General features: G+C 37.4%; 1 protein-coding gene across 1 annotated transcript in view; it reads left to right on the top strand.

The window, feature by feature from the left end:
- The window catches only part of cttnbp2 (cortactin binding protein 2), a 247,184-nt gene that overhangs the window by 233,454 nt on the left and 1,113 nt on the right, over window positions 1-12,617 (top strand). Inside the window, exons 21-22 of the mRNA XM_039761402.1 lie at window positions 8,370-8,502; window positions 11,108-11,209. Of these exons, the coding sequence (XP_039617336.1) occupies window positions 8,370-8,502; window positions 11,108-11,209 (235 nt within the window). The remainder of the gene's footprint in view (window positions 1-8,369; window positions 8,503-11,107; window positions 11,210-12,617) is intronic.

Raw genomic sequence — 12,617 nt, 5'->3', positions numbered from 1 at the left:
AGTACTTGAAACTCAAGCATCACAATTTTTAAGATCTCATTGACTATAAATTTTTTCTGTGCTTCGAATTTGATTTATTTCTTGTGTTTTGGTTTAGGCTACTGTGATATTCTGGTATTTAACTCTCTCACTATGACTCTCGACTTATGATTTTGTCTTACTGTAGTTGTGACACTGTGCAGAGAGAGATCAGCTGATGTCACCAGGAGACACGCCACTCACAGTGTTCAGAGATGACCTCTGTGTAGTTGATTGATGGACTTCTCTGTTTAGCTCACGCTGATAAGCGCTAATGTCTGAGCCAGAGATCACAGGTTTCGACTCACTACCAGCAGTTTGCCACAGAGCAAATCTTCAAACTGAGACATTTGCATCCAGGTCATTGTTTATTTGTATCAAGTTCTCCCAGCATTGATCGTCACTCACTATTTCTACCACCTTAAGTCTCCTGGTTTCGTCCTACTTAAAACCATTGTCGCCCTGTGCAGTCATTACCCTTGTTGCTACTGGACACACTTAGGTTATGGCACGGTGTTCTCCTTTTAATAGACTGAGTAGCATGGCTGTGTCCTGAAAGCCCAGGCTCTTTAAGAGCAACTAAAGGCTCAGGGACACAAGGGACTTCTACCATGGTGCCTCTGCACCAAAATTACGGCAACCCTGTCCCCAGAAGGGATTACATTACTTGAATGGAAATGGCCCCAGCAGGAAGTTTAAATCAATCTTGTGGCAAAGGTCTAGTTGAAATTCTAGTGGAGAGAAGAACTGGGACTAGGTCATAATCATGGGTAAAAGTGGCCAGCCTATGGTTTGTTTCCAGAGAAAGGATTGCTTGGTTGGTAATGTAAGTAAGGAGGCTACCAGATTGACAAGGGGGATTTGTACCCATAAATAGGATGGCACAGAGTGGCTCTAGGGTTCCGGTTATTTTATTATTGCATTTTGACTGTGTTTATCCTTCCCTTTTGTGAGTTTGAGAAAAAGCACATTTTTTTTTATACTTCAGGTACGCTTAGTATCAATTCTCAATGAAGAAGGTGTCATGAGTTGCCCTTGCCTGTCAGTGGAAATCCTCTGATTCTTTTTTGTCTTTCTCTCTTCCTTTATTAATCTGATCTCTTTGGAGTTTTCATTGGTAAAGATCAATCTGGCTCTTTTTAAATAGAGGGATGTACAGCGTGTCTGAGCACAGATGTCCCTTGGTCCTGAATGCAACCCTGATCTTTGCTCTTCTACTTCTTAAGAGGGATGGTGCTATGTTTTTCCCTCATTTGCTTGTCCTCATGGGCCTCTTTGTTCTTTTGTTGTAGCTCTCAATTTATATGCAGCAGAGTTGGGTTGGATTTTGGGTTATAGAGCCCGGGGTGGAAGCCGAGCATTGGGCTTTACCTTACTGTAATTCCTGTTCCCCCTTAAAGTGCCGGCATTGTATTTCAATAGAAATTTCTTCACATTCAAAAAAGTAGATATAAGATTGAAACTTGATATGATATTTGTGAGAAAGGGGTCTTTTCAAAGAGAAAGAACTGTTTATTTTTAAATCCATATACTGTAGTGTTAAAGTACACTAAGTTCAAAAATCCAGTAGAGGTCAGCAAAGACTCATTACAAACAAGAATAGAAAAGATTGCCTGATGGTACTGTAGCCACATTGTGAACTTGACTTGTTAACACTGTCAAGAAAAAAAAATGTTTATACATATATGTAACACTATATATAAAACATTTATGTATATATAAATGTATTTGAAAAATAGATTTTTTTTGTATTTTTGTTCAGTCTTATAACCCACAGAAGCAAATGAAGTCTGTCCTGTAATTTTGTAAGCTCAGGAACTTCTTAGTTTCTTTCTAGTTGATGAATATGGCTTTATTATTATTTGTGGCCATGATTCTCCTATGCCAGTGGCATCAAAGGCAGCAAATTAAGGTTTCTGGTCAGTAGATGCACAGCCTGGATTTGCTGGTTAGAAATGCTGGTTTTTGTTTCACTTGAGCTTTTAAAGTTAGCTGCGGTGGGTTGGCACCCTGCTCAGGATTGGTTCCTGCCTTGTGCCCTGTGTTGGCTGGGATTGGCTCCAGTAGACCCCCATGACCCTGTAGTTAGGATATAGCGGGTTAGAATATGGATGGATGGATGGATTTTAAAGTTAGAATCATGCAAACCATTAACCTAAAGCTTTTAGATAAATTGGTTGAAATTCAAATGTTGGATTTAAAATTGCAATAGGAAAAGCTGGACATAATTTTGCAACCTGGACAAGCATATTTTATTTAAGTCCTAGAAATTCTCAGGTTTTGTTTTCAAACCAGTTTCTACTAAAGAGTCTTTTACAAGTATTTTGTAATTTCTATTTTTATTTAGTCAATTGTTCTACTGAATTGGTATTTTTTTGTATCCAAAGAGAAGTCAAGCAAAATTAAACCTTTTATTGGCTAACTGAACAGATTGCAAAATGGGGCTAAGGCCCCTTTTTCAGGCAAGATGTACCCAGAAATGCCTCTATTTTACTTACCCTGCTTTTTAAGATTTTGCTCTCTATGACAGGATGAGGATCGCTGCTTGGCTGGGTTGAGAGGCGCCAGTGATTTGGCTTGGGCATGTAGTAAGAATGAGCCTTGCATGCCTCCCTTCTGGTTCTGGCTCTGTTGATAGGTGAAGACCTCAGACATGGTGAAAGGGTCACATCTCTTAACTAGCCAGGGAGCGTCAAGAATTTCCTAGGATGGGTTAGAAGAAGTTGAGGTATACATGGCATATTACCAGTGAAGTCTCTGTCAAGATAAGTGGAGGGAGACTGAAGTGAAGAGATTTATTTTGAAATATTTTGATTATTTATGCCATTACTCTTTAATGAGCATAGTGATGTAACAGCTCCTCTTAAGTATCAGTTTTTATTTGCATTTGATTCTTTAGCATTTATTATTTTGCTCTATTTTCATACAACTAGAAGAGCAAATTCTATAGAAAAACTAGATTAAAAAGAATACAACTGAAGAGACTTTTTAGTATAAAGCAAAAATACAAAAATACAAATCCTTGTGAATTACAAACAAACGTGATCCACACAGTTTGAAATCATTTGGAGTAAAGGGTGGGAACAGAAAATTCCAGCATACAGAAGCTATTTAAATAAAAGTCAGAATGGGGATTCAGTTTCCCCTCGATGATGGCAAGTTGTCCAGGCCCCAAGGCAGCATATGTATTAGCACAACTCGAAGCACTGGATCAACAGAGATAAACCATACATTTTGTCATTCTTTCGTGTGTTGGATGTTATCCTCTATTAGGGTAGGGGTGTGCGACATACCAGTACAAATGAGATACCGGTAGAAATTTTTATTGCAGAGAAAGACAGCAAGCAGCCACCTTTGTTACTTGTCACAAAAAAGACAGCACATGGTGGGGAGTGGATGCTCCATTACCTTCTGACACATCCGGCACTTCTTGTGCTGCACAACCACAATTCTCTTCTCTCATCACGCGTCTGAAACTGTTTACAATTAGAAATTTGGACTTTGAAGAGGACCCCTCTAATCACCCTCTTACCTGCCCCCTTTCACATTCTGAAATTATTTTTAGATTTGATCACGCCTTCATACTTTATAAAGGGCTGTTCCCCAACTTCTGTAATCATTGAAGAAGCCGGTAAAACGCTGAGAAAATACAGTACTGGTTATTTGTTCCACGGAAGATACAATAACCCTGGATTAACTATTAAGCAAAATAAGCACATACTTAGAACACCAAAGGAAGTGGAGCACCACAGAATTAAAAAAAAATAGGAGGAATTAAGTATAAAGTTGTAAGTAGGCAACATTAAGCATTATTTTTACATCTTTTGATCCATGTATGTTGAAATGTTGTATAAGTTCAAAGTGTGAAAGCAATGGAGTAGCAGACATTTTGTCTCATGCAAATAATGATTATTCTTAGTTAGTATCTCTTTTTAAAAAATTCTCTACCAACACCAATTTCTTTAGAAAGACTACATATCAGTCATGTGACAAGTATGATAGCTGTCTTTAGTAGGCTGTATTGTAGGACTTGGTTTAATAGCGTCTGCTGAAGCAGCTTTTAGACAATGGAAATGTCTTGTCTGGCTTGTCTTTATATAACTCTATTCATGTTCATAAAGATGTTTTGAAAGGCAATATTAAAGTCTAGTCAGGATTGCTTGTTTTTGTTCAAAAGGGGAGCCAAATGAATTGGGAAGAATAGCTCTTTGAATATTTATTTTTTATTGTCAATCTTGTTTTATTTTGTACATTACAGAATATACAGTACCCAGTTTCAAAAATGATGTGTCATTTTAATAGTATGTGCCATATATGTTTATTTATTTCTTGATTAGTTCTTATTTTTTTATTTTGCACAATAAAGGTATTTTAAAATTAATTTGATTAATTAGATCAGCTGACTCCAATAATTCTTTTAAACAACAACTTCAAACTAATTTATTCAGGAAAACATTTAATTTACCCTGACATTCTGACCCGTTTTTCAGCTTTCCTCTCTGTCCAGGTGCCCAGGATAATTTGCATTTCTATCAAAAATTATGTTATTTGTTCAAGCTTTTATTGTAGTATTCATATTTTTGTAGTTATATTATGGTTTATTGTCTGTTATTCTAATTCAAGACTTTATGTTTTCTACATATCTTTATTGATGTTGTTTTGTATCCAATGTGTATTTTTTATCTTTAATTAAATTTATTTAACGCATGTAACATTCCATGCAATCAAGTCAAACTTAACAAAATTAAATTCATTACACTCCTCACCCATGAGAAAGAGAGAAAGGCCAACAACCAGAGTAAAAACTTTTGAGAGTAGTAAAGAGGGAAAGGAGTCCTTCTCCCCAATATAAATATTTATTCTAAAACGCTATTGATTAGATCCTGTCAGGTTTTAAAAAAGTTTTGTACAGATCCCCTAAGGGAGAATTAGATTTTTTCTAGTTTCAGATAGTATATAACATCAGTTACCCACTGACTTAAAAGAGGAGAGTTAGAATTCTTCTAGTTGAGCAAGATAAGTCTACATGCTGTTGACGCTAGAGGCGCTGTTGCCCCGTTGAACCCACCAGACACACATGTGAAAGCACAAGAAGATTTAATAATAATATCCTCCAAATAAAGTGCACAAAGCACCACACAATCCACAATTCTCAATCAATAATAATAATCAACACAGTAATCCTCCACTCCCAGCAGCTCCGTCCTCTACCACCTAACTCCGGCTCGATCTGCTGGGGTTTCCCACAGTCCTTTTAAAGTCCATGACCCAGAAGTATTTCTTCTCAGCGTCAACGCCACATCTTTCTTCATCAAGTGTCCCAGAAGTACTGTGGGCTTTCGTCCTCATGACCCCGAAGCACTTCCGGGTTGGCGTAACCGTAATAGTCCCCGGGTTCTTGGTGAGCTCCCCCTGGTGGCACCCAATAGGGCTGAAGAGATGAACTCCATGTCCCATGCTGCCCTGTGGGAATCCAAGGAACCATTTCCATCCAGGGGAGCTGCCATGTAGTGCCCTGAAAAGGCTGTTTTCTTCTTTTCAGGGACGTTCCAGCCGGACTGAAATGCCGGCCGTCCATCACCATGTCAATAGTGTAGTAAAGGCAATTACAGTTTGCTTGTCCTTTTCCACTTTAAACCCATCTGGCAGTACACCAAACACAGCTGTTAATGGGTTAGGAGGGATTGTGGCACCTAGGCAGTCTGATAGGCATTTAAAGATGTTTGTCCAGGATGATGTTAATTTGGTGCAGGCCCAAAACATGTGGCCTAGTGAGACTGGAGCTTGATTGCAACGTTTGCAGGTTGGATCTTGCCCTGGAAATATTTTAGACAATTTTAAACAAGATAGATTTTCTAGATAAAAATTTTAAGTTGAATAATTGAATGCTTTGTGCATATGGAGCTGGAGTGAATTCTGTGCATGGCTGCCTTCCAATCTTTTTCTGAAATGTTATGTAAGAGATCCTTTTCCCACCGGACTCTGGGATCTTCCGATGTATATTTAATTTTGTTTTGCTTTTTCCTTGTTGTCCATATTGGGCTTCTTTGAAGCGCTTTGAGCATGAGAAAGTTGGTATATAAATAAAATGTAGTATTATTTTTATTGTTACTTTAGTTGATTACATTGCTCCTCATGAATAGAAGCTTCACATTCGAACCGCCCTATGCAACTGGGCTAACAGAAGCACCTAAACAGGATTCAGTCTGAAAAGTATATGCACATAGATTATACCATGATATCTGTCATAACCATGATATACATTTTTGGCCATACCACCCATCCCTATCCTCTATGTAGAAGTTCTTAGACCAGGCAAGTGTGGTTGATACAGAGAACCTGAACATCTGAAAGCTCTCCACTTCTTATACTTTATTAAACTTTCTCTGTATTTTCTGGTACTGATCATCTCAGTGTTATCTTAAATGTTCATAGGGCATATGGCAAGCCGAATTAACATTTAGAGATATCTCAATGTAATGTATTTTAAGATATCTGGAAATGCATTTTAGATATCTCAAATTGTATTACAGATATCTAAAAATGCATCTATTTTAAGATATCTAAAAAGCATTTTATGATATCTTAAATAGATTTCAAGATATCTTGAAATGATATGCTGTACATTTTGAAATATCTGAAATGCATTTTAAGATATCTTAAATGCAATTCGAGATATCTTGAAATAGGTTCCTGTGCATTTTAAGATATCGCAAATACATTTCGAGATATCTCAAAATCACTTCTTGTAACATTTCCTATTCTTTCAATGGGACTTCCTGTCGATTTCGAGATATCTCAAAATGAATTTGAGATATCTTAAAATGATTGGGAAGTTATTTTAGGATATCTCAAAAAATAATTAAGATATCTCAAAAAACATTTAAGATAACTTAAAATTCACTGTTGTTTGAGATATCTAAAATACATTTTTAGATATCTCAAATTAATTTCATGATATCTTAAAATGGGTCTCTGCTCCATTTCAGATATCTAACAATGTATTTCAAGATATCTCCAATTGTATTTCAAGATATCTTTAAAAGGACACTCAATTATTTCAAGATATCTCAATACCTTTTTCAGATATTTACAATGCAATTTAAGATATCTGAAATACATTTTTAGATATCTCAACATCACTTCCTGCTCATTTCAAGACATCTCAAATACATTTTTAGATATCTTATAATAAACAAGAAGTCCCATTGAAATAATACGCAGTTTTACAGGAAATGATTTTGAGATATCTTGAAATGCATTTCAGATATCTTAAAATGCATGAAAGGTCAATTTAAGATATCTGAAAATTCATTTGAGATATCTTGAAATACAGACACAATTATTTTGAGATATTTGAAAATGTATTGAAGATATCTTAAAATGTGCAGGAAATTATTTTAAGATATCTCGAAGCGAGTTTCAGATATCTTAACAAGTAAATTACATTTTAAGATAGCTCAAATTTATTTTGAGATATCTCTAAATGTTAATTCTGCTTGCCATATAGGGCATGCATTCAGCAGACCTCTCTTTCACTCTGCAGCTGATCTGTTCACTTATTGTGTTTTCAGAATATTTCTTTTAGGCCCGTAGTGTAGCACCCAAACTTGCAGTATGCGTCTCTTAAGTGTCCCTTCAGGAAAGTGGGTTTGCATGGCTGAGCTGAGGTTTATTCAGTTTCATTTCACTTTATTCATGCAGTTTAGCAAGTGTGAGTACCTTTTTCTTTTTGCTCCTTGAGGAATATCAGACCTCTACCCACATTAGCCATTCAGTCTTTGTAATGTAAAAAGCTGGTTTCTGTCCTGGAGTTCTGTGGACTGTTAGGAAGCCTATGGTGTTGCATTAAAAAGCAGACGGGCAATGTCAGCTTTTTTGGACAAGCCAGAATCCAGATGGAAGCCGTATGTTTTCTAACATGCATTCTGCACTATTAATTGAAACTTAGTCATATGAAATGTGTGAAGTTTGTTAAACCATGTTAAAATTCATTTCAAAAATGTCTTTTTATTTATGTTTTACTTTTGTTTTAATACATGTTTTTATCTTTGCTACTGAGGATGATTGAACAGTGTGGTTGTGCTGCAATGGTGTGTGTGTTAGGCTAATTCGAAGTGGCTAGATGATGGCTCAGTATGAGGCAGTATGGATTAGTTACAGGCGTGTCATGCAGGCCATGCCTTGCTACTGGTAAAATGGAAAAGGTTTGGATCCTTCACAATCCATAGTGTAGTAAGCAAGTTCATGAAGTGGATGTATGGATAGAAAAATTCAGTACCAAATAAAATCATGTAAATTGTAAGAGATAAAAAAGTCCTATAAGAATAATCTTTTTTCTTGTTTCATAGATCTCTAGATTTTGACCTGACAAGAGTTTCAAGACTGGATCAGAGTTTCTCTGTTTGTTCTGATGATGAAAATGACTTGATGCAAGAACTTCAGAGTATGTGTTCCAGCAAGTCTGAGCCAGACATAACCAAGGTATGCTGCACTGTGCTGTATGTTTACATTAAAGATAACAAGAAAAACATTTTTCAGACACTTACTTAGCAGTCTTATATATCATGGGTCGTATGTCAACAGTACAGCATTGTAACAACCAGTTCTCTCCAAAGTGACAATAAATAGGAATAGATGAAGATGATTAACCCAGGGAAACAAAAACAAACATAGTAAACAAATTAATGACACATTCCTGACATTATTTGTCAAAAGCAGTCAAATATATAAGTACTTAAGTTGGCTGTTGACTTTCACTCCAACAGCTGGTATTTTGCGGTCTAAAGCTATTTCTTGAAAATCTGGCTTCAGTGAAGACACCTGATGAACTGTGTTGAATATCCTGACCCATGGGTGCTTGTCCTTGATACAGTAAGCCTGCTAGATGAAGTGGCCTGTCCAGTTCCTTGGCTCAATATAGACAATTAGAAACATGTAGAACAGGCCATTCAGCCCAATAAAGCTGCCAGTCCTATCCACTTATTTCTTCCAAAAAAACATCAAGTCAAATTTTGAAAATTCCTAAAGTCTTACTGTCTACCACAGTACTTGGTAGCTTATTCCAAGTGTCTATCGTTCTTTGTGTAAAGAAAAACTTCCTAATGTTTGTGCGAAATTTACTCTTAACTAGTTTCCAACTGTGTCCCCATGTTCTTGATGAACTCATTTTAAAATTATAGTCTCGATCCACTGTACTGATTCCCTTCATAATTTTTAACACTTCAGTCATGTCTCCTCTTGTTTTGCTTAAACTGAAACATTAAATTGAACATTTTTACTTCTTAATTCTTTGCATTTACTGACATTAAATTTCATGTGCCAAAAATCTGCCAAAGCCTGTTCGCTGTTCAAGACCCTCTGTAATGATCCAACAGATTCTAGATTATCTGCTAGTGCACATATCTTGGTTTCTTCTGCAAAGTTAACCAGCTTGTTATTTATGTTCCTGTTCAAATCATTTATAGTATGCGACTTTCCCTGGTGTCTCTTGCCTTGAGCGTCATGACTTCTTTGGGAAGGTGAGACTTGTCCAGCAGCAAGCAGCTATCTTGTGGTATTCAGAAACATCTCCTCCTCCAAACTATTTTGTGCTGTCTTGTTGGTTTTCATGTATGGAGACAAAGCTTTGAGAACAAGCTAGTACAAAAGTAATGCATACCAACCACAAGGCATGAGAGGTTCTAAAAGAAGGGAGTTCTTATCCTGTCTGTGCAACAGTCCAGTTCTGATGGCCAAAAACACCCATGGCAGTTGCTGGTCTTTCTAGAGCTCAGAGTTCACAGCTAGCACAGGTTGGTTTTGCTTCAGAGTGTCTCCTTGTCTTTGCAAAACCTTTAGAGGCGTTACTTTGTCTATTTTAGCAATGCCCTCATTTGCAGAGAATTCAGCCTTAAGTCCAGATGCTGGCCAATTTTCATGCTATCCAAGTTACAACACAGACTTGTGTTTCAAGGCTTTCCTCAAAGGCCTCGATAAAGTGGATAAAGCAACATGCTTTTGGTTTAAGGGTGAATCACATACTCAAGGACATCAGTGAAAATTAAGAGGAAATGCGATTAAAACTGAAGCAATGAAGCTTCTTTGTGCAAAGAGTTGTGGGACCCTGGAACAAATTACCGAGACATGTAGTTGAAACAGAAACCTGGACAGCCTTTAAGAAGAACCTGGATGAGATATTGGGACAGCTTAGCTATTAGCTAAACAAACAGGCTTGATGGACTGAATGGTTTGCTCTCATTTGTCAGATTTCTTATGTCCTTTCATCCGTTCTGGAATGCAGTTTGGAAAAGGGAAGATGGAATAGAAAATGTTTGCTAATTTCAGAGCAAATTTTCTTACCCTAAAATAGTTTACATATATTTTAGATGTAAATCTTTCTAAAAGATCTATCTGTGCAGCTAGAAAACCACATACAAAGTGTCAATTAACATGATATCAGCTTGTATGAGTAACATGAGTGATGTGCTAACAGAATAACTTGGTTGATAACTTGCTGGTAGGTGCAATGGAAGTACACTCCGTTGCATGGCTGCACTTGGGGCCTAATTTGGAACCCTGACGTAGTTTGTCATGTGCCTTGTGCAGCAATGCACTGTATCAGTGCATGCTCCTCACCTCCTCCTCCTCGTCCTCCTTGACTGCCATTCAAGATGGTCTGCTTTTTAACTTAACATGGAATATGTTGTTATGTGACAAGCTATAACAAATAGTTATGTAAAAAGCAGTATCAGTAATGGTTAATCCAAAGTTGTTCCAGAATTAAGAAGAACCTTAAAGATTGGTGATTGGTAGTATCATGCAGGAGGTGAATGTGACCCATATTAATCTACGGTATGTGTAATTATTATCACAGTTCATCAGTTTGCCAGACCCAAGTTGGATGCCTTGAAGTTTACCAGGTTTAACAGCCAGGCTGGCAAAAGCAGATCAGGGGTGTGAATTCAATTCATTTTGTGCAGAATAGCAAATCTCACTTGATGATTTGAGACATGCATTTTTGGTATACTGCCTAAGAATATGAAGAGAAATTAATGTGGTAAGCAGGTCAGTCATTTGACTGGTTACTGGTGTGTGTTCTGTTTTTCAGATTGTTCATTTTAAGAATGACTTGATTATGCCCTCCGGCTCTTCTCAGCAGTTCTCAGTTCATGTTGATAACGACCTGACGGCTAATCCATTACAGCTGAAGGTAGGCTAACAGCCCACTGGTGACTTCTATCCTGTTGTGTATTAGAAGTACAAAACTAAATAAAACAATAAAAAGCATGTGTTTACTTCCTCTGAAATTCCTTTTAAACTTTTATAGTGTAAGCAATGCAATTTAAAACTTCAAGGTTTCTTTTAAAACATTACAATTTTTATGTACAATTCATCAGTGCTGCAGTAAATGCAGAATTCAATGCAGTATATGTGTGTGTATATATATATATATATATATATATATATATATAGTGAAAGAACGACAAAAGAGCCACAAAATGGTTTGGGGAAGCCCCCCCGTATACTTGAACCCGGCTGAAAAAAGTTGATAAATACATAGTACGGTCGTGTACAGATTGGAGTCCAAAACAGAATTGCCTGGGTGAGGTAAAGATGATGGCTTTAAAGCAAGGCAGAGGAAGTGATGTCATTGGGACCAGATGTGAAGTCATCCAGGGCCAGGCGGAATTTCCCGTAACTGGTCTGCAGTGGAAAGAGATAAACGATTAGCACACTTCGCCACCCCCTGGTCTGGTGTGGAATTACCCTCATGAATAGGCCATAGCCCCCATGATGCAGATCTTGGATTGAAGGGCTCCAGTAGCCTGTTTGCCCTGGGTGGCATGGTGGCAGCACTACTGCCTCACAGTAATGGGACCAGGGTTCATGTCCCAGGTCCTCCCTGTATGGAGTCTGCATGTTCTCCCCGTGTCTGCACAGCTTTCCTCCCACAATCCAAAAACATGCAGATTAGGTGGATTGGCAATGCTAAACTGGCTCTGATGTGTGTGCCCTGTGATGGACTGGTGCCCTATCCAGTGTTTATTCCTCCCTTGTACCCTATGCTAGCTGGGATGGGCTCCAGCACCCTCCACAATCCTGTTCAGGACAAAGCAGGTTAGAAAATGACTAACTGACTGCGTTTGCCCTTATTACTAGCTGGTGATATTTGGAACTGCTTTTGGGACTCCTAGTCGTTGACACTAGAGCTGTGGGCTACTGACCTTTAATGTAGAAACGCCACTGCTAATAACACAGTGGACAAAGAGGTGTGTTCAAGTACATTTAAGTTGGACACCTTAAGATCTTATTAACCGTAACTTTTATATATACTGTATAATTAAAGTATTCATTAGCAGTAAATGTAACAGCTTCTTAGATTCCAGATTGAATAATTAGATGATTTCAGTTTAGAAATCATTTATGCTTACACCTTCCATTTTGTTCCTTACCTTTGTACTTTAATATGTGCATACCTTTTTCTTTGCTCTGATTTTCTGTTCCTATTTTTCAATTTCTTTATTTTATGCTGAGGCATGTTAAGCTGCCTGCTAGAAATTTAATTTTCAGGTGCTTAAAAAGCAGGCACATTGACTGTTGGCTCTTTATTTACTGCT

This window comes from Polypterus senegalus, chromosome 8 (assembly GCF_016835505.1).
Source record: "Polypterus senegalus isolate Bchr_013 chromosome 8, ASM1683550v1, whole genome shotgun sequence".
Classification (NCBI taxonomy): domain Eukaryota; kingdom Metazoa; phylum Chordata; class Cladistia; order Polypteriformes; family Polypteridae; genus Polypterus; species Polypterus senegalus.
This window is presented reverse-complemented; position numbering and strand designations above follow the sequence as displayed.